The sequence below is a fragment of the Macaca mulatta genome, chromosome 12, assembly GCF_049350105.2.
Source record: "Macaca mulatta isolate MMU2019108-1 chromosome 12, T2T-MMU8v2.0, whole genome shotgun sequence".
NCBI lineage: Eukaryota > Metazoa > Chordata > Mammalia > Primates > Cercopithecidae > Macaca > Macaca mulatta.
Window position 1 is genome coordinate 104286440 of NC_133417.1, and position 26242 is coordinate 104312681.

The 26242-nt window shown below is 38.0% G+C and overlaps 1 protein-coding gene across 3 annotated transcripts in view; it reads right to left on the reverse strand.

The window, feature by feature from the left end:
* The window catches only part of SATB2 (SATB homeobox 2), a 196777-nt gene that overhangs the window by 80183 nt on the left and 90352 nt on the right, over positions 1-26242 (reverse strand). For all 3 annotated transcript variants that reach the window (XM_077956636.1, XM_077956635.1, XM_015131888.3), the window contains one exon: positions 19333-19435. In XM_077956636.1, the coding sequence (XP_077812762.1) occupies positions 19333-19435 (103 nt within the window). The remainder of the gene's footprint in view (positions 1-19332; positions 19436-26242) is intronic.

Below are 26242 nucleotides of genomic sequence, written 5' to 3' on the forward strand. Positions count from 1 at the left end.
ATGATGTGTGCTGGACAACTGGGTGAGATGACTCAAAACAGGGGAGTTGGTGATGACAGACACTGATGCCAAATCACATGTGAAGCATCTGAATAAAGTCAATGAACTGTAAGGGTGGAACAAAGTAGTGTTTCTAAATTAATACTTTATGTAATATGTGACTTTAAAAAGGTATGTGTGGAAGTAAATTAATACATTAAAATGTGGGTAGATATTTAACTATTTTATATCCATGTGTACAAGTTTTATGCATGCAAAATATCCCATTAGGAAAATATGTGAACATCCAAGTCTTTGTATCACCTTATATTTAGACATGTACAATACAGTGCTTTCTCCTGCTTTTTAAAGAAACTCAGTTCAGCTGGGCATGGTGGCTCATGCCTGCAATCCCAGCACATTGGGAGACCAAGGCTGGTGGATCACCTGGGGTCAGGATTTCGAGACCAGCCTGGCCAACACAGCAAAATCCCATCTCTACTGAAAATACAAAATTTAGCCAGGCATGGTGGCACGCACTTGTAATCCCAGATATTCAGGAGGTTGAGTTGGGAGAATCGCTTGAACCCAGGAGGCAGAGGTGAAGACTGCAGTGAGTGGAACTCACACCACTGCACTCCAGCCTCGGTGATAGAGTAAGACTCTGTCTCAAAAAAAAAAAAAAAAAAAAAAGCCTGATTTCTTGCTTAACATTCCTATAAACTCCCAAGTAAGTCAAGAGTTTACTTCAAACTTCTTTTAGGGCTCAATTTCTAACTTAATCCTTATAATGTTTGCTTTTTTTTTTTTTTTTTTTTTTTTGTAAGACAGAGTTTCACTCTTGTTGTCCAGGCTGTAGCAATGGTGCAGTCTCGGCTCACTGCAGCCTCCACCTCTCAGGTTCAAGTGATTCTTCTGTCTCAGCCTCAAGTAGCTGGGATTACCGGTACGGGCCACCACACCCAGCTAATTTTTTGTATTTTTAGTAGAGACGGGGTTTCACCATGTTGGCCAGGCTGCTCTCGAACTCTAGCCTCATGTGATCCACCCGCCTCGGCCTCCCAAAGTTCTGGGATTACAGGTGTGAGCCACTGCACCCCGCCTAATCCTCACAGTGTAATTCATTTGTTTTACATGTCACCTTTCCTTCATAAGGTTAAGAAAACAAATTACTCATCTTCTAAAGGCAAACCTTTTTCAATTATTATATTAATTAAACTTTAAAGTACATAGCCTTAAAACCAAACCAAGCAAATGGTTAGGAGCCTTCAGATAACATAATCTAACAGTTTCCATAGAACAGGAATTACCATCATAATTTCCTCACTGAAAAACAAAACAAAAAAAAAGGTAAAGAGACCATGAACTGATTCCAAAGTAAAATCTTAGAGACAGAAATATCGGTCTCAGTTAAATATTGGATTCACTTTTGCTTATTTTCTTTTAATTCAGTCAAAGTAAAGATAAATTCAGACATTAAATTATGTTTTCAGATTCTTAATAAGGAAATATTTTATCTATTTCATTGCTTGGTGGGGAGAGGGGTTTGAGACCGAGTCTCACTCTGTTACCCCAAGCTAGAGTACAGTGGTACGATCTCTGCTCACCGCAACCTCTGCCTCCTGGGTTCAAGTGATTCTTGTGCTCAGCCTACCGAGTAACTGGGATTACAGGTGTATGCCCCACCACCACACTCAACTAATTTTTGTGTTTTTAGTAGAGATGGGGTTTCACCCATCTTGGCCAGGTTGCTCTTAAACTCCTGACCTCAGGTGATCCACCTGCCTTGGCTTCCCAAAGTGCTGGGATTACAGGCGTGAGCCACTGTGCCTGGCCATCTATTTCATCTTCTGCTGAAAAAACACAGAACCATCCTCCTATAGAATGCATTATTTGACCAAATGTTAATTTTCCAAAATTTTGGTATTTTCACGTTTCAACAATTTAATTACATTTGAGTGAGTTTACTTTCTTGAGATATATCTAAATCACATAATTTAAAAATACTTCATTCATAGATCTAGTCAAAATCATGTTCACAATGAAGTATAAACATCAGAGCGCTATGAAACCTATATGAATTGGTGCAATAAGAGTCTGAATAAGGCCGGGCGCGGTGGCTCAAGCCTGTAATCCCAGCACTTTGGGAGGCCGAGACGGGCGGATCACGAGGTCAGGAGATCGAGACCATCCTGACTAACACGGTGAAACCCCGTCTCTACCAAAAATAACACAAAAAACTAGCTGGGCGAGGTGGCGGGGCGCCTGTAGTCCCGGCTACTCGGGAGGCTGAGGCAGGAGAATGGTGTGAACCCGGGAGGTGGAGCTTGCAGTGAGCTGAGATCCGGCCACTGCACTCCAGCCGGGCGACAGAGTGAGACTCCGTCTCAAAAAAAAAAAAAAAAGAGTCTGAATGATGTCAGTCCATATTCTGTGAGGTTATATATAATCATTCTTTCTATCCTTATAAGTTTCCAGGTGGATCCTTATAAATTCTTACAGTTAAGAACAGTAACTATGGAAGTATCTTATAAAGACATAGCAACATATTACATTTGTAGTAACACCATGAAGTACTAACCACTTAGTAAATATTAATGAAGAAACTGCAAATGCAAATACCTACTGTTCAGGTCGATAACAGCCAGAAAAGCCAGCTGCAGAAGAACTAGGTGGAGGAGAGAAAGTCTAACCAGTTCAAAGGTAACAACCACTACCTAACCTCAGCCAGTTTCTGTCTTTCTTACATTGTCATTTTTTTCGTTTTTTTCTTTTTTGTTTTTTTTTTTTAAGAAAACAAAAAATCTGGATTTTACATGATATCTCCTAATTTTTAAGTGTTAGCAACTAATTCCGTTTCAAAATACAATAAAAGCCAAATAAAACATTTCTGAAAGCCAGATCTGTCCATGGGCTATCAGTTTTTAAATTCTGTCTCTGAGACTAGTCACCCTTTATGTTTTTCAGTTCCTAACAGTTCTACCAATAAAAGCCAAGTTCTTTACTCCCAAGAATGAAAGAAGAAGAAAAAATTATCATCTCGACTTTAAGAATGACTAAGGATCAAATGCTCTCAAAAGGATGCATCTCCAATGACCAAGGCAGAACACTAATTCAGAAACCATTTAAACAGGTTTTGCCTTTTTTTTTTTTTTTTTTGAGACAGAGTCTCACTCCATCACCTAGGCTGGAGTGCAGTGGTACAATCTCAGTTCACTGCAACCTCCACCTCCCAGGTTCAAGTGATTCTCATACCTCAGCCTCCTGAGTAGCTGGGATTACAAGCATGTGCCACGGTGCCCAGCTAATTTTTATATTTTTAGTAGAAACGGGGTTTCACCATGTTGGCCAGGTTGGTCTCCAACTCCTGAACTCAAGTGATTCGCCCGCCTCAGCCTCCCAAAGGGCTGGGATTACAGGCGTGAGCCACCGTGCCTGGCTGATTTTGCCTAAATTGAAAACATTTTAATTTAGTTCTTGCTGCCACTCTTATAAAAATAATATCAGAATAACGTTTTTAGCCTCTTAAGTCACAGCAAGTGAAGTACAGATGCTTAAAAAAGAGAGGGAGCATCAGGATGTGCCAGACTGCATCAGAAAATTGAGCCTCAACTTTCTTTTTCTCTTTCTTTCCTCCCTCCCTCCCTTCCTGCTTTCCTGCTTCTTTCTTTCTCTTCTTCCCTTTACTCCCTCCTTCCATCTCTCCCTTCCTTTCTCTTCTTTCTTTTAAAATAATTAGAAAGTAACCACAATGTGTGAAACACAGACCTAACAGCAGTGCCTGGTTTTGTGTTCTTGCTTTTTCACTGTGTAATGGAAAACATCATGTTAAGTCTGTCTTAAACTAAACCAAGACCAAAGACATCAGCTTGGCCCTAAGGGCCATCTTATGCCTGCAGTATTTAGCAGAAGATCAGAAATCCTGGAAAAAATGAAGGGTAAATGGTAGTGCTGTTTCTGACGGTGAAAGCAATGTTCACATTCACAACAGAAAATATTCTGACAAAGGCAACATGCTTACTTATTAAAGAGACAGTAAAAACACAACTGCTGGCCTGGCGCAGTGGCTCATGCCTGCAATTCCAGCATTTTGGAAGGCCGAGGAGGCCGGAACACTTGAGGTCAGGAGTTCGAGACCAGCCTGGCCAACATGGTGAAACCTGGTCTCTACTAAAATACAAAAATTAGCCAGGTGTGGTGGCTCATGCCTGTAATCCCAACTACTTAGGAGGCCGAGGCAGGAGAATCGCTTGAATCCAGGAGGTTGGATTCACTTGAATCCAGAGGTTGCAGTGAGCCGAGATTGTGCCACTGCACTCCAGCTTGGGCGACAGAGTCAAACTCTGTCTCATAAATAAATAAATAAATAAACAACTCACAACTGCTCCCAGAGCTTTAAATCAGAGCTTCAATTTAATTCACAATGAACTTGATTCTACTGTGGCTGAAGCCTTGAGGGTGAGTACCAGAGAGGGAATCGCCTGGAAAGGAATGATGTCCCCAGCTTCTAATGTAAGTTCCCAAACAGAAGATGGTTTAAGAAACCGTCAAGGCAAGGGGGGCTCAAATGCTTCTATGTCCAGTAGCTGTGAGGCTTTTGGTAGCTATTCCAACATCTGGGGAAAGGTACCAGTCCAGAGACCTTCCAGATAAACAGTTCAGATCTGGAGTCTGTTCAGGTCTCTGAAAAACTCAGAGTTCTAAGAGGATCTTGCAGATTCCTTCAAATTTCCTGGGACTGAGCGAAAACTGCAGGGAATGGGCAGCCATTTTCTAACCACTCTCTAAGCTTCCGGGATTCTATTTAAGTCTAAAGCAGATAAGGCCTTTGTAGCCCTATATTAGAATTTCAGAAACTCCTAAAACCTCACCAAGTTCACAGCGATGATGCTCTAACCAAGAGCACCCTATGACCATTAGCTATTCAGATGCTCACAATTGCTGCCTGTGGCTGGTTGTTCACAGATGAGAAAGTTATACTTCTCCCTCAGGAATTTACCTGCATTACAATTAAAAGGTATTTGGTCCAAAAATCTTATTTTATTTAGGACACTTTTTTTTTTTTTTTTTTTTTTGAGACGGAGTCTTGCTGTGTTGCCCAGGCTGGACTGCAGTGGCCGGATCTCAGCTCACTGCAAGCTCCGCCTCCCGGGTTTACGCCATTCTCCTGCCTCAGCCTCCCGAGCAGCTGGGACTACAGGCGCCCGCCACCTCGCCCGGCTAGATTTTTGTATTTTTTTAGTAGAGACGGGGTTTCACCGTGTTAGCCAGGATGGTCTCATCTCCTGACCTCGTGATCCGCCCGTCTCGGCCTCCCAAAGTGCTGGGATTACAGGCTTGAGCCACCGCGCCCGGCCCTATTTAGGACACTTTTTACAGTACATCCAGGAAGCCAAGTATTTATTTTAAATATTATAAATCCCTGATATATATTTATATTTTAGGTTGTTACAAGAACATTTTCAAAACTCAAAAAATAAAATAATACACACATACACACACACATATATATACACAAGTATATATACGTATATATATGTTTGTGTATATATACATATATGTGTGTGTGTGTGTATATATGTATATAGTCTTTCACTCCTATATTGTGGCACTTAATTCTTATTATTTCTTTTGCAATTGTGTAAAGTAAATATAATAAAATTTCAATGCTCAAAATATAATCCAATGACTTAGTGCCCTAAAGTATAGTTTCTGAAAGTTTTTGAGCAAAAGATGAAGCATCTGATTGGCACAGATGCCTGCCAGTAACAGCAAGGTGGCATAGGAAGGTAGAAAGAAAAGCAAACTGAAATTTCAAAGGCCTGGGTCATAACTAGATGAGTGATCTGGGGATTATCTGTAAAATGGGAAGGATTACCTGTAAAGTGGTCTTAAAGTAACCTTGCAGGTTACTTATCTAAGAGCATCTTTAAAAGTACCATTTTAAGACAATTAATTTCTATTACAAGAAAAATAGCTGTTTTCCGTCCTTCATGTCACATACATGTGCCATGTGCACTTGTGCACACACACATGCAATACAAAGTGAAACTTACCAGTAGGAAAGTTGATTGCTTCTGACCCAAATCCTAAAACTGTTAATAACCACATGCCTCAAACTGGGCAGTTCACCTTAAGCAGCAGAATACAGACTGCAGGGTCCTAAAGGCATAGGTTTGAATTCAGAGTCTTCCATTAACAGGTTTGTAACATCAAACAATTATGACATTAACTATGGGGACTTGTAATAGAAATAGAATTAGAAATAGAAATAGAATAGAAAATAGAAAAATATAGTGGCAATAGCAATAGTAATTAGAGTATAGCTCTTGCAAGTTTATCAATACTGCTGAAAAGATAGATAATATTTCTAGAGCTATTATGGTAGTATTTTCATGCTGCAAACCTTAACATAGTTGCTTTTGTGACATAGACCCTGGGGTTTGTCCATAGTTATAATGGGTAGATAGTAATGAATTGGGTAAAAGGCTTTGCACTGAGAAATTTCCAGAAACTCTGGCCTATGGATTTTTCTTTAAGCCATTAAGATGCTTATGCAAATGTAAATGGATTAGCATGAATGAGTGCTAATGGATTCCTTAATAAGATAACACTCTAGTATTCCCCAGAACCTCTCCTAGAAACCCTGGGTAGAAGAACATAAGCCAAAAAAAAAAAGAAAGAAAAGAAGATGGCAGAATTTCTCTATGACTCTTTCAACCTTAGAAAGTACTCTGGAAGTGATTCTACAAATGCAAAAAAAGACATTGGTTTGCTTTTGGCACTCTTGGTAAAAAAGTTGCCAATCAAACCAACAATTTCAGATTGGTACCCAAACATTAGAGCACAGAAAAAAGATACTAGAGCATATGAATGCCTTAAATTTACAAACCTCCTCTCCAGGTTCTCTGCTTCCCCACCTTATGCTCTAAAACCTTGATGCCCAATTTTAAAGATAATGATCTTGTCTAATACCAGAGAAATTAAAAAATGTGCTCTAGGTCAAATAACTAACCAAATGCAGATAAATATTTAGGAGTATTCAAAATGATTAAGGCTGCTGGCTCTAGCCTCATAATAAGAAAACGCAAACCGCATGGCCACTTTTTCCTCTTTTTGTGCATAACTCAAAGTCAAGTTCTAAGGCCTAAATGTTTCACAAGTGCTTTTTAATGGGTTTTCTTTATAAAAAATATATGTATTATAAGTTTAAGAATTTTCATATTTTTACTGCTAACATACCTTTTTCAAACTGCATTGGCATTTCAGGTAACACCAAACCCTACCATTTATATAGTAGCTGAAGCACTGAGCTAAATCCCTTACACATCATTATCGTTTAACTCTCACAATAATTCTACGGCATTGATATTAAGATGCCTACTTTATTAAAGAAGCTGAAGGTCAGTCATTTGACTTTAATGTCATAATTGTTTGATGTTGCAAACCTGTTAATGGAAGACTCTGAATTCAAACCTATGCCTTTAGGACCCTGCAGTCTGTATTCTGCTGCTTAAGGTGAACTGCCCAGTTTGGAGCATGTGGTTATTAATAGTTTCAGGATTTGGGTCAGGAGCAATCAACTTTCTTACTGATAAGTTTCACTTTGTATTTGCATGTGTGTGTGTATAAGTGCACATGGCACATGTATGTGACATGAAGGATGGATAAGTCATCTGAATGGTAAAAGCTCAACCTGAGCCTCCACTGTATGCTTTGTGTAACATAGACTGAAAAGACTGTCAACTCAAAAAGTGATGAAATCACTGATTCCTCAACAGTTGAATCAGCTAATCACTTAAATAGAATTATTTGCATTAAAATTCATATAATAAACATTTATTAATCAACTACCATGTGCCAGGAATGATGGCAGCCCCTAGAGATACAGTACTGAATAATATCAACTTTAAAAAATTCCATCAATATATTTGCTTCAGACAATTTAACTGTCTGCTACACGTAGATGGGCCCATAACATCTGCCTATGATTTAAAGTGCATTTCTATTTGATGATAAAAGATAGCTCCTTTAAATTCCTATTTTGTCAGTTTATTAGCAATTCATTCTAGTCAACTGTAAGCCACACACACATATATACATATACAGTGATTATATTTATTTTTATAAATCCCCTCCCATTATCTTATTTTTCTTATTTTTCTTGAGGCGAAAGCTATTGACCCAACATGAGTGTCATCAGCATGGACTGATGAAGGATATGAATCACACAGCAGAGAGCTTTCTCAAGTACCCTATAAATTCTATAAATAGAAAGTATTTCTTTGAAACAAGTAACCAACAAGAAACGAAATTGGGTATGCATACTCACACAATATGATAACAGCTTGAGAATCTTGGGCAATCACAAATTCATATATAATTGAACTATATGAAATTGGTGATATGTAACAACTTTGACCTACAAAAACAGCAATTCCATATGCTTCCACCTGATACTTATTTTGTCTCCTTGCACTCAGCTAAGCTACACATTAACGGTCAACAACCCCACTGTCCACCCAAAGGCTTTCATTGGGTTAAAATCTTTTTAAAAGGTAAACATAACACTAATTTCCCCCAACAAACCAGAATAGCAGCCCGTCTGCCAACATTGAATATGCCTAGTCATTGAAAATACTTCTGGTTTATTTTCTCCTAGTCAATAACTGGAAGTATAAGGTCAATTTACTATACAAAAAAAAAAATTTCTGTTAATACAAACACAGTCGGACATGATTGCAGTAGCCAAAGCTAATAGATCTCTCAGATATAAATCTCATACCATTAAAACAAACAAATAAAACTACTACCAGAAGAGTTCACCAAACATAATTTTAAAAAATTATTGAGCTTGAAAGAGCTAAAGAGCAAAAGAAAGAAAAAGACTAGCTACCAAACCCAAAGATTTTGTTTTTCTCTAAATTTGTTCAAGAGAATTTGTCTCTGGTTTGAGAACTTGCTTGCAAAGTCCCTGCCTAGAGCAAGATATTCAGAGCCAACTTGTTAACTCCTAATAAAACAGCCCATAAGCAAAGTCTACCAGCCAGCACTGTGATAATACCATATGACTGGTTTTCTTAGGTGTATTTTCCCCTTATTATCAACTTCCTTTTTCCACCACATTAACCTCCACAGAAACGTATATATCCACCATAAAGTAACTCAAATGTGGACACCTCTGTTTCTTTGGTAATAAAAGCTCCTAGGACCCATTATGTTCCATGGAAAAAGTGAGCATTATCCACCTTTCCTAGTCTCCACCCTCTGTACCAGAACACTATTGTCCCTTTTGGTTTCAAACAATGCTTTATCACAGTTTGATATCACTGATCATTTCAAGTATTCTTATAACATTCTATATAGGTTAAAAGTGCTTATATCTAATAATATCTTTATTTTTACTCTTTAATCTAAAACTATAATTTCTAAGGTGAATTCAGCACATGATAGTAAAAGAAATCATATTGTTGAAACTTAACATTACTGCTTAGGAAAATTCTGCCTTTGTCAGTTGGCATTCCATGTGTATTAATTCTTTAATTCAACCTACCTGAAGAAAAGTTAATCAAAGAAAACAATCAATTCATGATCCGTTCTTTTCCTCTGACCAGTCTCTGTGATTTTATAGGACTTTAATGTTTTAAGCCATTATATTAAGGAAAATACTCAATAGACTAGCTGTGAAAACCTCAAAGGCATATTTATCTTAGGCTACACAAATGGTCTCTAATTTGTACTTTATAAAGATATTACTGCCCCATTCAACTGAATTGACTATTGTTAAGTCTTTAGCTCAATAATTAGTAGAAAAATGGAACGATTCTAACCAATTTCATTTGCTAAGGACATTTGCAATACGAATTAAACAAGCAAAGATTTTTCTTTCTTTTTTTCTCTCAAATGACAGATCAGGTAGCAAATAAGATTAGTGCACCACATAATATGTGTAAAAATAAAACTGCTCTAAATGCATATATTCAAATAAGTTCATTTATATTACATTCAATTCTATTAATATTTACAAAGTATTCACAGTGTTTAAGACCTCATGCTCACAGGACTCTAGGGAGGACAGAAAATTGATACGTTCCTGTGTTCCCAAAACCTCTGCCTCTGAAGTTCTCTCGAGGAGCTTTTGGCCCAGAAGGGGGATTAGTCAAAAATTAAAATTTCTATGGTACATAGAACTTAAAAAGGTGATACCCTGAAAGGCCCAATGTTAGAACTCGTAGTCTGATTTGTATTCTAGATGATTATAGATTCATATCCACTCCCTTGGGAGTTCAGGACTCCAAGGTCAAATACTCTCAAATTCTTGCAAATGGTGGAATGAAGGCCATTCATCAGTCAGGCAAATAGTTAAATAACTGTCTCCCATTAGGCAATGTGATTTCAGTCCTAGCATCTTACACAGCATTTATAGTTAAGTGCTTCAAGCACCTTATGAGCTTAGGTGCTTTTCAGCTTTGAACCTTGTAAGCGTCTAAGGAAAATCAGGTAATAATCTTTATTTAATTGATCAAGAAACCAGAAGTGTTCTCTGATTTTCACCTGCTGGTCTCCCCAGTAGAAGAGGATGTTCCCACAATCATCAGATTTTAAATAAACTGGGCATTTTGTGGTCTACACACAAAGCCTCTCATTTCACACTCTGTAGATTCTTTGTCAGCCACCATCACATCTATATATGTTTTCTAGTTTTTTATTCTGTTTCTGGGCAGGACAAATGGAAGTCTGAAACTAGGAGCAATCTAAAGCACACACCCTCCTTGTTCCCCAGACATGGTCTGTCCAGATCCTATTTCAGGTGTTCTCACCACCAAGCTCCCCATGCCAACCATTCTCTCCTTCACTGCTAGAAGGTCATGCCAGCCCAGTCTCACACCCCATGGCATGAGCTGCCCATCCTCACCGTCCACTCCATCTCCAGAACCTTCTCTCCTTGCACATCTCCTTGCCCTTCTCCCAGATTCTGAAGAAAACATCACTATTTTTCTTTCTTTCAAAGGCACCGCGTTATCTGCGCCTCAGATCCATTCCCTCCTAGTTGATGGGCTCTTGCTTATCACTTCTCTTCCTCTTCAAAACTGCTGGCTCCATCCTCTTTCTGCTAATTACACTTAGCCCTCATGCTTCACTTAGCCACATTTAGACTCTTTCCTCTCATGTCCTTGACACCTCTCCCTTAGTAGATGCATAGGCTTTCCCTGTTCTCACACTGCAGAGACAGCTCCCTCCAATGTCATTTTGATATCCTTTCTGCCAAAGCCAAGAGCCTCCAATTCCCTCTCCTCTCCCCTGTCCCTCCACTGCACCTTTGATAACACTCCGCCCCTGGTAACTCATCTTCCCTTGGCTTTGGTGACACCTCACTCTCTCTAGTTGCATCTTCTTAACTCCTGGCTTTTTTCTTCTCAAAGCTTCCAGCCCTCTCCTGCTCTTGCTCTCCTCTTTAAGGAATGTTCGTTTGGTACCATTTCAATTGTCATCCAATCAAGTGGCCCAAAAATTTATTCTCCATCCTGTCCTTTAGTAGGCTGTCCACATCTCAAACAGCCTCATGGACATTTCTACCTAGTTGTCAATTCTCACTGAGGTATCAGCAATTTCATCTCCGTTGGTATTGTCCTATTTCTGTCACAACCATCAAGAGTCACTTAAGCTCAAAACCTGGATTTTGCTTGCATGTCTCCTTCTCATTCCCATACCCCTATTTACTCTCACCAAGTCTCATGGCTCTTCTCTGCTTGAACCTCTTGCATCGGTGGCTTCCTGTCTTTCTCACTTCTGCCACTCAAAGCCAGGGCCTCACTTCCCTCACCACTCCACTTCTGTCAATTACTGCAATAGATTCGACTTTGCCTACTTCCACCAGGTGTACATACCAACCTTCCCCCTCCCATGCACCTCCCTTCCTGCCATACACCCACTCACACCCTCATACAGCTTCAGATGGTGTCTAGAGGAATCATTCTTAAAACCATCATTTTCAATATGTCACTCTCTTGCTGAAAAACCTTCAACAATCCTCAAAATACCTCAATTGGGCTTTCAAAGACCCCTAACGTGTGTCCTCTACCTTCTTAGCCTTATTTTTCATTATTACAACACATATGATCTCCCAGCCAGGTCCCAACCATTTCTTTTTTCTTTTCTTTTCTTTTCTTTGTCAGACAAGACTCTCACTCTGTCACTCAGACTGGAGTGCAATGGCGCGATCTCAGTTCACTGCAACCTCCAACTCCTGGGTTCAAGCGATTCTCCTGCCTCAGCCTCCTGAGTAGCTGCGATTACAGGCATGTGCCACCACGCCCGGCTAATTTTTTGTATTTTTAGTAAAGATGTGGTTTCATTGTGTTAGCCAGGATGCTCTCAACCTCCTGACCTCGTGATCCACCCACCTCGGCCTCCCAAAGTGCTAGGATTACAGGCATGAGCTACTGCACCCAGCCAGGTCCCAGTCATTTCTATCAACGTTTGGTGTCACTACCCTCCCTACATCCAGCTATGTTTTACCTTTGCCTTTTCACTGATCAAAAGCTTAGCCATTCTGGGCACCTGTTATATTATAGTATCAGGATAAATGTACTGCCATTCTAGACATACTCGACAGTCACTTGTAATTTTCTAAACATGCAATGCTCTTTTGTACTTCTCCATCTGTACTCATGATCATCCGGTTGCTCAAAACATTCCTCCTTCTCTTTTCCTCCTTGCCACAGTAACTCCACTTGTCCTTAAGGTATAATTCATGCGCTGCCTCTCCCTAACTGCCCACCCGCCACCTCATGTCAAACCTAGCAAGAAGAGTTTCCGGACCTTCCTCTATGCCGCCATCAAACTAGTTTATATCACCACTATATATTTACCAGATCCATTTATATAGCTGCTTCTCCTGCCAGGTTAAGGGCAACGCAACTAGAGGTAGGAAGCATATCTTATGTGCATACAGATGTTTCTCACTGCTTCTAGAACTAATTACGGCCCATAGCAGAAGTGCTCACTAAACATTTCGTTAAAATTATTTATTTAATTATGACTGCAATTATCTTGTGAGAAAGAAAAAGGTAATGCTCTCCACTGTATTCCCAGCCCTTAGAATCCTGCCAGCTATTATATATAAAATAGAAGCTAGAATTTGTTTTTGAATGACAAGGTATGTGTTATATTATGAATTAAGCATTTCGCACAGATTGTAGGCTTTTGGAAAGCAGGAATTATGTCTCATGCTTCTTCCAAAGAGTAGGTATACATGATGGCCTCATGGATCAATAGATGCAAGAGAAGTAGGGAGCGGCATAAGGAAAGTAGTTCATTTTTCCCTTTGCATCTTTTCTTAATGTCTATTTAAAATAACATCATAAATAGTATAAATATGAGTAGATTGCAAGTTCATTTCTTTTAATCTACAAACTACATTATTAACAAATGTTTTTATATCTTTAAACATGTATGAATAAGTATATTCAGCCCAACAAAGCAGTTACAGTACAGCTGGAATGAGCTTCTTAAGATCCATGCAAGGAATTAGTCCACGTCTAAAATGAGTGCTCAAGACATTCCCCAGGCACCATTTTTCCACTTAAACTACCAATAAGCTTTCCACTGGAGCGCCGAGCAAGTATAGGTGATCTATGCATACTATCAGTGACTGTCACAACGAAAATGTGCAAGGCTCTTCCATGTGTTGAAAAACTGGTGCGATAAAAGGTGGTTGACAGTAGAAGTGATGTTTCTATTTCCATGAATCCAGTATTTGCGATGACAAGAGTAGAACTGGAGAACACTGTGCTAAGTGAAATAAGTCAAACACAGAAAGACAAACGCTGCATGTTCTCACTTATATGTGGAATCTAAAACAATTGCATTCATAAAAGTAGAGAGTAGAATGGTGTTTAACAGAGGTTGGGAGGTGGGAGCAGTGAGATGATAATCAAAGGGTACAAAGTCTCAGGGAGGAGAAACAAGTTTGGGGTTTTTTTTGAGATCTATTGTACACCATGGTGAATATAGCTAATAATTGAGCACTGTGCATTTTAATATCACAGAGTAAGTCTCAGATGTTCTCATCACAAAAATGTCAAATATTTGAGGTGATGAATAGGTTAATTCACTTGATTTAATCATTTCACGTTGTATTAAAAATCATACCATCACTTTGTACCCCATAAATATAAACAGCTATAATTTGTCAGTATAAAATACATAAGTAAATATGTATACAATGTTCAAAAGGATTTTATGTTGCCATTACTTTCAACGAGATACGACATAGGCAGAGGGCAGACAAACTTCCTTGCAGAACACTTCATTTAGATCTGAAGCTGAAAGCAAATTTCTTTCATGACAGAAAAATTAGGTAGACAAAAGTAAGTTACTTTTACCTCATCAGAGTTAAACAACAGCAGAGGCAGAAGGACCAGGAGTTGATTAAAGGCATTGTCCTGACCACTGATACCACCATGGCTAAGCAAGGGCTGCCTTATGGAACCAGGTCAGGGGACATTGATTTCTCTATTCAACTCCAAGGCACCACTTTGTAAATGACACAATCATTTTTGAGTACAAGAGGTGCTTTAAATGTGGTAACATTATATCATTTCAGCTATAATGATCATAATTACTTATTTCTTTTAATCACAACCCACTTAACCACTTTAGTACAGAGGACTAGTTCAAGGAGTTTAATTTTCATTCAACATCTAATCTTTGTGTTTACCGAAACCCTTCATGGGCTTTGTTTACTGTCTGCCTGCTGGCCTGGACGTTTGATCTTGCAAGACTAGATCAGACAGGGTCAGATAAAATACTGATTACTAGAATAAACCAGGCTTGGGGAAGTAACACTGCTTTTTAAAATCCTCTTTTCTCCCAGCTTTTTAATATCTGGCAAAAGAAGTTCAAATAAACAAATAAAATTAAGACAACTAACAATCAGAGGGTTCTTGGCCAATGACTGAGAAAAGAAAAGTGATGGGGATAATTTTGCACTCTGGCCAAAATACAGGGTTTGGTTAGGTCCACCCATTCTAATGGTATTATTTTATAACACAAATAATTTTATAATAGCCACCCGTATTCGTGTAAACTTTCAATGACCCTTCCATTCTTGAGGCATACTAAATAATTGGGATTGACTTCACCTAAGATAACTGCTTATTTTGCTCTTGGTACCAGATGACAAACACTTTAGATATAAAATTATTTTCTTGTAACTTATCAATTAGGACACATTTAAAATATATAAAAGATTCCTTATTAAGGCGTTTTCTTATTTTTATTATATCCCCCACAAAAGTAGACTGCCATGAGAGTAAAACTGATGGTGGTACTACATATATGATTGTCACTTCGTTTCATAAAAATGATGGGAAAAGTTCACATCAAGAGTTCAGACAAAAAAAGTTGTGTAAAAAAACTAAAATTTTACTAAAATGTGTAGAACTTATGAAAAAACTACTTTGGTAAATCCCTCATAATCCCAAGACCTTAAAAATAATTTTGTGGCCGGGCGCGGTGGCTCAAGCCTGTAATCCCAGCACTTTGGGAGGCCGAGACGGGCGGATCACGAGTTCAGGAGATCGAGACCATCCTGGCTAACAAGGTGAAACCCCGTCTCTACTAAAATACAAAAAAAATTAGCCGGGCGAGGTGGCGGGCGCCTGTAGTCCCAGCTACTCGGGAGGCTGAGGCAGGAGAATGGCGTGAACCCGGGAGGCGGGGCTTGCAGTGAGCCGAGATCCGGCCACTGCACTCCAGCCTGGGCAACAGAGCTAGACTCCGTCTCAAAAAAAAAAAAAAATAATAATAATAATAATAATAATAATTTTGGAATAGCACGAATGTTTCTAGGTGTCTATGGATTCTCCTCATGTACAATACTAAAATTCCTAAATATTAAACTTATTGGTATTTTTAATTTTATTTGCTTTTAGATAAAATGTACTTTTTTTTTTTTCTTATACTTTGGAGCTTATGAGCTCTATATTGTAAAATCTGGTCCAGAAGCAATTATAGTATGTGATGATCGGCAATTAAAAAAAAAATGCTGTCTAAACCAACCTACCACCCTACCCTACCTACCCACTCCGTTTTCTTCAACGTCAAATACTCCTGGGAAACAGATTCATGGTCTTAGACCTTGAAACCAGAGTATACACACTGTCTCCCTATCTATCCTGAAGTAATGCTCATGTTAACTCAAATATGTCTGTGTCAATCATGATTGTCTTTGAAATTAAAGAAAAAAGGTAAACAGAATGTGCTTTGCTGTGATCACTGGGGAAAATAAAGTTAACATGCTAAGCCAAACCAATTTAGGACTTTCTAAAGAATAAGTGTAAATAGTTTAGCTATAATAACAACAAATTCAAAAAATGCACATTAAAATGTTTACTTCAAAATTTAGACAATTCCATTTGTATATAGTTTTTACATCTGTTTTTAATGATATCAAATTATTGATTGTTCATTTTTCTCATATTTATTTAAGCATTAACTATAGAATTTGCAATCTGATCTTTTTTTTAACCTTCCAGTAGACTTTTATTTTTGCCAGGTTTTAGTCATATTTACTTTGATCTTTCAGAGTATATCATTATTTTACTGTTTATTTATTTCTATGAGAAGAGAAAAAAATTTTGACCTAGGAGATCTATATGTGGCAATTTGTAACAGAATCACATAGCTTATGTTTAGGAAATCATGTTTTTGATTAAGAAGCAACCACTTAGTTCCCACTGTTTTATTAAAACAGACATTAGCAGATAATAGGAAACATATTTAACAATGTAGCCTGCATTTAGTTTGGGAAGTCAGTAAGTTGACTTGAGATTTTCTTCTATGCTGAATAGTGCATAGAAGTGCATGTAAATTGGTAACTTTGAGGTAGAAATGGAAGGTAGGGAGGCTGAGAGGGACATGGAACCCTGACTTCTGGGTTCTCAGAAAAAGCCCTATGGTGGAATTCTGGTTTCACTACTAATGGTTTCCCATTTTGGAATTCATTGCCTTTTTTTTTCACGTTGAAAGCAGGGACACAAACAAATTTTACAAATCAAATCATTACTTTCCCATGAGAAACGGGTCCTACTAGGTAGAAACTCCCACAGCAACATCTATTCATAGAAAAAGGCTTCTACCAAATAAAATGTGCCTGCCTCAGTCCGACACTTCCTTTTTTCTGAGGGTCGAAAGTTAATAAAACGCACTTCTCTGGGTGTTTATTTTCTGTGCACCATTATACCTGTCATGAATTCTTTGTTTTTCCTCCCACTCCCTTGGTTGATGAATCAACACCACTTGAACTGTTTTATGGCAGCTTGTGTTTACTTCACACATACCTTAACCTTCCCTTTTCTCCTCCTACTGACACACACACAGACACACACACACTTTTCAACAGCAATGACTAGCTCCATCTCTTTGAATAGTATGTGTACACAGTGTCTGACAGCCTCTTCAGGTGTGGATCCTTGACCAACTGAATGAAATCAAGGTCTCAGTCTGCTTTTATGGCACTTAAAGATTTAACTGTGCATTTACTATCTTTAAAAAAAAAAAAAAAAAAAAGATACGGCTTGAGGAATTAAAGCTCCAGGAAAGAAAAAAGAAAAGTAGAAGACATGAGTGTTAATGTGTGAATGCATGCGCGCGCGCGCACACACACACACACACACATACATTCTATAGTGGCAATTCTGAAAACACTAGAATGAAGAGCTTCCAATCTTTCTGAATCTGGAATTATACTCCAGCCTATTAAAAGAGGACACTCTCTTACTTTCTCTTATAACAGCAAGTAAATGGGATCCAACAAATGACCTTGAAGCTGCATGATTCTTTTGATTTTTAGCCGAAGAGGATATGCTGAAGCACTTTAACAATCCTATTTTAAAAGAAAAACTTGGAGGCAACACTTACAGAAAAGAAACCCTTCTGAGCCACACAACGATGTCTTATAATGAGAAGGAGTTATTCATCTTATAATGTACAAGGGTGAATATTAATATCCTAAAGCATTTGCCCAAACCAGGATCCAAAAGGGTTCTAAGAATTTTAGAATCTGTTGAAAAGAAACGGATCTTAATTCAGTTTTCAGTGTACTTAATTTCTCCTGGGTAGCTCAATATTTTGGCTTGCCTCATAAAATGTATATTTAGCATAAAACACTCTCATTCCTTTGTGATCAGAAATGTGCTACCAATGTTTGTAAACTTCATTTCTTCAAAAGATAACCCTGTAATAAAGCTCTCAAATACCCAATAGCCAACAAGCACTACTTTGACATCGTCTCCCCTGAGAAAACCTGCAAGTAGTAAAACAAATAAATTCATCCTTTACTTTTACTTACCCATCATAAATTGTCATTTGCCCCTCAGATGGGGGCAGAGTAAGCAAGGCTATGTATACATATTATAAAGTGTGATAAATATGGCATAATTATGCAAAATATGGACTGAAAGGACCATCAAAACCAATGTTACAAAAAATTCCCCAAATCCCCTCAGGGACCCTAGTAGGTAACATTTATCTGAATGGAGTGAAAACAAAAGAATTTTTCCACCACTGACATATTTGAAATGGTCCTGACATGTTTAAAGGTCTAGGTGATCCAAATAGCATGTTATTTACCACATTAAGGAACTTTATTTTCAGGACCAAACATAATTCCATATGTAATATACTACTGCTACTATGACTATTACTATTAATTATTATTAGTAGTATACTATTATTTATCAATAGGTTACTTTGTGCCAGTATTGTCTTATGTAGTCCTTGCATCTACCCAGTGACCTAAGTACTTTATTCCCCATTTTCAGATGAGGAAATTGAGTCTTGGTGATGTTAAATAATTTGCTGAAGTTCCCACAGCTAGAATGTAGAAGCCAAAGATTTGATCCCAAGTCCGCCTGAACGCAGAGCCCGCCCGTGCTTTCACCACCGCTCTGGAATCGTCGACAAAGGGTCACAACATCAAACTCCATTTCTGACTAAAGCCATCCTGATACCCCAAGAGTATCTGTTAATCAGTATCCAAACTGTAAGTGCTGATTCAACCTAGAATGACAGCTTTTAAGTTTTCATTCTAAAGGATTTTGGTCTTTGCAGGTATCACTTTTGAAAACTATAAACTTAACATATTGTGTTACTCATTTTACTTTTACTTCAAATATCTTCTTAGTTTTAAGGGAGCCAATTTGGATCTCATGACAGGAATATTAAAGATCTCACCTTTGTAAAAAATTAGATAAATTGTATCTAAAATGAGCATAAATTCCAAATAATCAACAACTCATGAACCTCAGAAACTGAAAACAGGCTTTACAAACAAAAAAGTCAGTTTACCTTTAATCTTCTTGTACTTTTTATACCATCTCCCAAACTCCTGGCACTTGGTTGCTGACACATTGGCATAATATGTGCTATTTACAATGGATGAAATCATACTCTGAAAAAAAAAATTATAGTTATTTTTTCAAAATATGACTACTTCTTTTTAGGGACAAGAAACAGCACTTTATAACCTGCACTAACCTCTTTTCTTTTAAACTTAAAACAGTCACTCTCCTGTAAACTGAACTATTAACATCAAACACGATTACCTGAATTTTCCATCCCTTTAATTAAAACAATGATAGTGCCTTCTCCAAAAAGTCAACCCTGGGGCAATGTCAACAATGGAGGGGACAGAACATGCAGATTAAATGCAAAGAGGAAGAACAGTTGTGATTTAGGAACCAGAGCAAAAGGTGAGATCAGATGCTCCAGCATCCGTAATCCAAATAATGCCTTTCAGATGTTTCTGTTCCGCTTCCAACTGCAACAAGCTTACACAGCCAAGAATCTGAGAACATCCGTGCTACACACTGCAGAACAACATTTAGGGAAATAAGTTAAATTAATATAATTTATAGAAACGTGTGATTAGAACTTGTGTGAAAATTCACTAAATGAAAAAATTAACAGTGCTATTTTAGAGCAAGGGAAACTAAACGTAACACTTGTACTGTGTTTCAATCAAAAATGAACCAAAGCTCAAACTTTCTGAGTGCTTAAGTGCATGATTCTTCCTTGCTCTCATCCTCCTCAGCCCAACTGCTCAGCTGATTTGTTTGTATTAATAATTGGAGTTAAAAGAGAAGGGGAGCATAGCCTGACATAGCACTGAAAAGTTAAAATTATAATTGCACACCTTGAATTGAACTTCCTACAGAGATATGTTTGCAGTTAATACAGTATGTTTGGGCCAACATTTGTGGCAGATGTAAACGTATACCTGAACTGACTGTGTATGTTTTATACACAGATTTTATTTCTTATTTTTATTTTGTCCTGGGCATAAACAATTCAAGAGATCCAAATGACCTGTGTAAGGTTTTATATCTTGCCTTGAAATCTCATCTTTCTCAAAAAAAGTTAGCTCCAGACATAGAACAGTTCAGAGAAATCTTAGAACTTCTAATGACATTTCTACAAAGCAGTAGAGATAAAAAGGGTAACAATAAATCAAGTTATTTAACAGGAGGTTAAAATGCCAGCAGACAGGCCTTCATAGACTCCCATTTGAAACATCAGACTCCTCTTTTTTAATCACTAATGCAGTACTGGTGGGGGAGGGGGTTCCTAATTCAATTCACAGAAACCTCTTTCGCAGATGGTTAGCCCTCCCCAGTTGCTGATCTATCCATGACAATTCCTTTCTCTAAGGGGAGATAGTAAGGATAACTCTTTTCATCTGAAGGTCTGAACACAGCAATGGGAACCCAAAGAGTTAATATTATGGGAGTGTATCACAGAACCTATGGGGCCTTGTCTGTTGCCTTATAGGATGACCACTGGAATCCTAATTTCCCAGAGGCGGGCTTCGGGCTTTGTGCTATTAACGAACAAGTACGACTCTTCCCTAACCAGCTGAGCTAGCTCCCGCTCTGGGCTGAGATTCTCTCTGTTCCTAGACTGTGAGACCCTTGAGGACAGTGACTATGTCTGTTTCATTTTTTTTTTTCTACCTCGTGTCTCACATAGTTCTGATGTGGGATATCTGAGTCACTGAAATTTAACACAGGAAAAGGGACAGAGATGAAATTTAAAAGTGCCAAACTGAAATGTCATAATAATAAAATTTTTTTAACATGAAAGTAGCTTAATAATAGATGCATCAGCCACACTGGTGTATGTGAATAATCACAAATGTACTTGTCATCTCTCTATCTTGTTTGTATGAATTTATCCTCTGGAAAGGCATAGGATACATAGCCATGGCAGGAGTCAGAGTTAAACCCTGTATTGCCAAATGGCCTAGGAAGTGGACTAAAACGAACAGTGTCTAATTACTGGCACCATTTCTCAATTTTTCCTGGCCCATAATAGGAGGCCACAAGCCCAGAAGCCTGCATCGCTTTGGCCCCAGATAATCCAAATTCCCCTCACTCTCTACCCTCTTTACTTTGTCCTTCCTTCCTCCTGCTGTATCTTCAACTGACCCTGCACAAGGCAGAGTGGCAAGGAAATGAATATCTGGCCTCCTACTGGCTCCATCAGCGGGTCTTGCATTTCACACAACTCATTTATAAAGGAGATGTGGGCTACCCTGACTGAATCAGATTTGTTTTCTGTCCCAGATAATCATAAATAAGTTGTTACCTCTACTGATTACAGAACAAGAACATAAACAGGTTTGAACTATGAACTGGGCAAAAAACAAACAAACAAAAACAATAATAATAAGTAGCGAATAAATTTCCTAGATGAAAATCTTTAATCACCAGAAAAGTCTGTTTGAGTTTATGACACATTTTATTCATGTCAATTCCCTGCAGGCCTTTATACAGAGCTAATACCCAAAATAGTTTTTAATGATAAGAATTGTTATAGTCCATCCTCAGAAGACTTTAAAATCAGAAGATAAGAAAATACCTTGGGAATATTTTAAAAGCAAGGCCATGTTATGTCTGATTATTCCAGTTTCATGAATATTTTTTAACCCTAAATTAGACTGTTAAATTCCCATAATCTGAATCTAAATCACTAGGCTTCACTAGCATGCTCTGGACACATACTACACATCTCGATGTTAGTGTCCATTAAATATCTAGAACGTCAAAACTTAATAAATGATATGTAAAGTTGAAAGGGGCTAACATGAACCCAGCATGTGCTATTACTCTACAGGAAACAATGTTCTCCAAAGATCCTGGGACACAGAGAATCTGTATTTACCATATTTCATCCACTTTTTATACCTGAACATCACTGAAATAGAGATCCATCTTACAATCAACAGCATCATAAACCTGATAAGATACAGTTGATGCAGAATGGGATGAGTAATAATTAAAATCTTTCCCACCTACCGCCCTGCCAAAAAAGATCTAATTCAATTTTTTCCTTTTAAAATATGTATAATTTTGCAGTTCATGTTGCTCTTCTTTGTTTTCCAATCATTCTAAAGCAACCATACAGTTGGACTTTTAGAATCCACATCTTTTTGATAAAGGAACAAGATCTGAGTCAACTTTTTCAATCCAGAATGCTACCAACTCGAGTATCCCTGTTTATACAAAGCAATACTAACACAAATAACCCAGAAAATATGTGTATTGCTATTTTTAACACTTAAACTGAGGAACTATGATTTACTAAGGCCAATATTAACATGATTTTGCATTCACTAAGCATGTATCGCTTTGCACGGTGCTGGGCTGTGAAAAAGAAAGGATGAGGGTACATGTATAATGGGCAACTGAGGCAGTCCCCACTCAGATACTGAGACACAGCCACAAACCACCGCATAAACAGTGGCCGCAGACAAAGCTATTTTATGAATAATATTATATTCTAAGATAAATTAAAAGGGTTAAAATGTCTTTCCAACTACAGAAACTTGAAAATTTCTGACTTCTTTGTAGTCAATTATGAAATTTTAAGTACAAAGATTTTTGGATGGGACATAAAATCTAGGTGTCCTTATTTGTAGTCAATTTGACATTTAGTTTGCCATTAATATCTGGAATTTTTAAAAAATAAGGTATTTAAGAAATCAAACTATATTAGATTTTTCTTTACTTATTCCAAAGTTTACTAGGCAGACTTGAATTTGCTGTAAGCCAAACTACAAGAGAATAAATTTTATAATACTGTTATTTAAATACTTATGATAGCTAGATTGATCTATCTAAAAATAAATTTTCTTTTAGGTTCCTGAAACAAATTTTTAACTCACTTATTTGTTTTTCAACTAGCCCAGAGAATAGATGTCACATATGATTATAAGTATGGTTCCATTTTCAAACTGAGGCCCCAGAAGCTCAGAATGAAAAGCATCTTTCCCATAGTCGAATAGCACTGGGAGGCACCATGAAGACACTCTGTTAGTGGATCAGTATTTCATGGGTCTTTTAAGAAGGGAGACTAACAAATGAATAGAAGGAAACATTCACCACCACCTCCATCAGCGACCACAAGATCAACAGCTGATGCTGCAACCAGTACTTTAGACAAAACAAAAAACAAGGTAACAACAGCAAAAAATAAAAAATTTTTAAAAAAAAGGAAAACATGAAGTTTGTGATCTCAGGCCCCCTATATAAGTTAATTAAGAAGTTTAGAATCAAAGAAAACTATGGAATCTAAAGGGAATTTAAAACTTAATAGGAAAAAGCAAAGTAATAAACACAGGTTAAAATGATTTGTACGATACATTTAGAAAAACAGAAATCTGAGCATCCCCTTTTCCCCAAATAAAATAAAAGATAAAATAACTGGATATCCTTCACTACATTCTGCTTGGCTTGGTGGGATTTATTTGTTTGAAGAGCAGTGTGGTACTAAGAGTAGCTAAGCTGAAAACACATAATACACTTGCTATGAAGAAGAATATTTTTAAACCAATGTGAAGAACTACATTTTCTGTCAGTGAGAATCCCCTGTTTGGGGGTGGAGGAGTGGCATCCCCTAGCCTCCTCTTCTATGTCTGCATGAAGGAGAGAGCAAAGACAGGCAATGAGTGATGTGTGCATTCTTTGCTCATTTTTGGCCTTTTCAATCTGCTTGGTGATATGCTAAATAACATATTAAACATGAGAATATAATGATACTTCAATTAGGTAAAGGGAAAAAAACTGATTTAGAGGAATTACTTTGTCATGAAAAAAATTCATTTAATGTCATTTGGCAGCCTTCTACTATCCCTCTCTATCCCCACTTCTGAGCTATAACATCAGAATTGAAAACTGTTGTCATTTTAAGGGAAAGAAACACTTCCTCTGAACTTCGGAGTATGAAAACACTACATTTGAGAGCTCTTCCCCTAAGCTGTTGCTGAATGGCTTGCTTGTCTAACGTCAGCACTCTCACCTGTGACTGGGATATTGTCTCCTGCATCAGAGAGTGTAAGGATTCTGTGAGATGATTTGTGTAAAAGGCCTAGCACAAGATGTGGAATCAACAAATGTCATCTTTCTCCCCACTGTGCAATCATTTCTTATGGTCACTGCAATCCCCTGGTTAGGAATTATTTTCAAGCTGTCATTTGTGAACCTTCTTCAACATGAGTTCATGAGGTTGGGACACAAACTAAAACAACCTCACACGAAAATAACTAAAACAGACAGCTGGCAACTGGTTAACACGAGACATGATGTATCCCCACTACATACATGAACTTAGGTTAAATTAAACGGACAGTTGACAACTGGTTAACATGATTCTGGTCCATGCAGTTGATCAGTCACTATATATGATGAGCACATGCTCAATTTTTTTTTTTCTGCTGACCCAACTGGCTGCTTGATTTCACTGTTCAACTGTTTTGGCATGTTGTACATATGAGTTAAGTCCAAATGGGTAAGGCTTGCTTAGGATGACAGAAATAATCATCCTACAATCTATTTCTAAAGGCACACTATATGAGTGCCACACCATTGTCACACTGGAAATCTAGTAACTTCTTTGCAGTTCAATAACTTTAGTCAGTCATTTTGTTCCTCAAATATTTAGCAAAAAAGTCTCAACCAGCACCATGGGACAGAGCTGCTTCAAAAACATGTCTACATGCTAAGTAAAATAAATCAGCACAAAATAAATGTTCTATGATTCCACTTACACAAGGTCGGTAGAATAGGCAAATTCACACAGGCAGAATACAGAATAGAGGCTACCAGGGGTCAGAATGAGAGGTGAATAGGGAATTGTTGCTTAAAGGTTAGACTTTCCATTTGGAGTGATGAAAAAGTTCTGGAAAGAGACAGGGGTGATGGTTGTACAACACTGTGAATGTAATTAATGCTACTCAATTGTAAGCTTAAAAATGTTTAGAATGGCAAACTGCATGTTATGTATATTTTACCATAAAAAATATTTTAACACGTCTAGAGTCACAGAGAACATGTGTAGAAGTGGAGCACATTGGAAGTTGCATGCACTTGCAAATTGTTCTTTTCATCACAATTTTCAGGCTGGGTGCAGTGGCTCATGCCTATAATCCCAGCACTTTGGGAGGCCGAGGCAGGAGGGTCACTTGGGGTCAAGAGTTCAAGACTAGCCTGGCTAACGTGGTGAAACCTCATCTCTACTAAAAACACAAAAATTAGCCGGGCATGGTGGCGCTCACCTGTAATGCCAGCTACTTGGGAGGCTGAGGGGGGGAGAATTGCTTCAGCCCGGGAGGCAGAGGCTGCAGTGAGCTGAGATCATGCCACTGTACTCCAGCCTGGGCAACACAGCGAGACTCCGTCTCAAAAAGAAAAAAAAAAAAAACCCACAATTTTCAGTTAACAAGACTATCTCTTTAGTCATCCCATTTGAACATCAAGATCGCCTATGAGATGCACAAGGTGGGTACTGGTACCTTTACTTATTTAAATAGGTCAAAACCCTGAGCACCTGGGGTTTTGCAATCAAAAGCTGACCTTAGGTCTTTCAACTCTTCCTCAAGTAAGAATAAGTAAGCCACAGAAAGATGCAATCATAATGTTTTCAAATTGGAACAGCTAAGGACTATTTAATAAGGGAGGACTATGCCTAAGGTCTGCTAAATTAGGATGCTCAGGACAGCCGGTGGCAGAGGAAAGAGGCTGCGAGTGGTTACTCACAGAGACACTGGAGGGAAAGGAAGAGGTGCCAGCACTTAAACACACTTTGAAAGGTGAAATCAAAAATAAATATGCAGACACACAACCACAATCTGTACTTTCCAAGCATCTGGCCAGACAGAGAACGGCTAAATCATTACTTCCCTGTTTTAAATATATATACC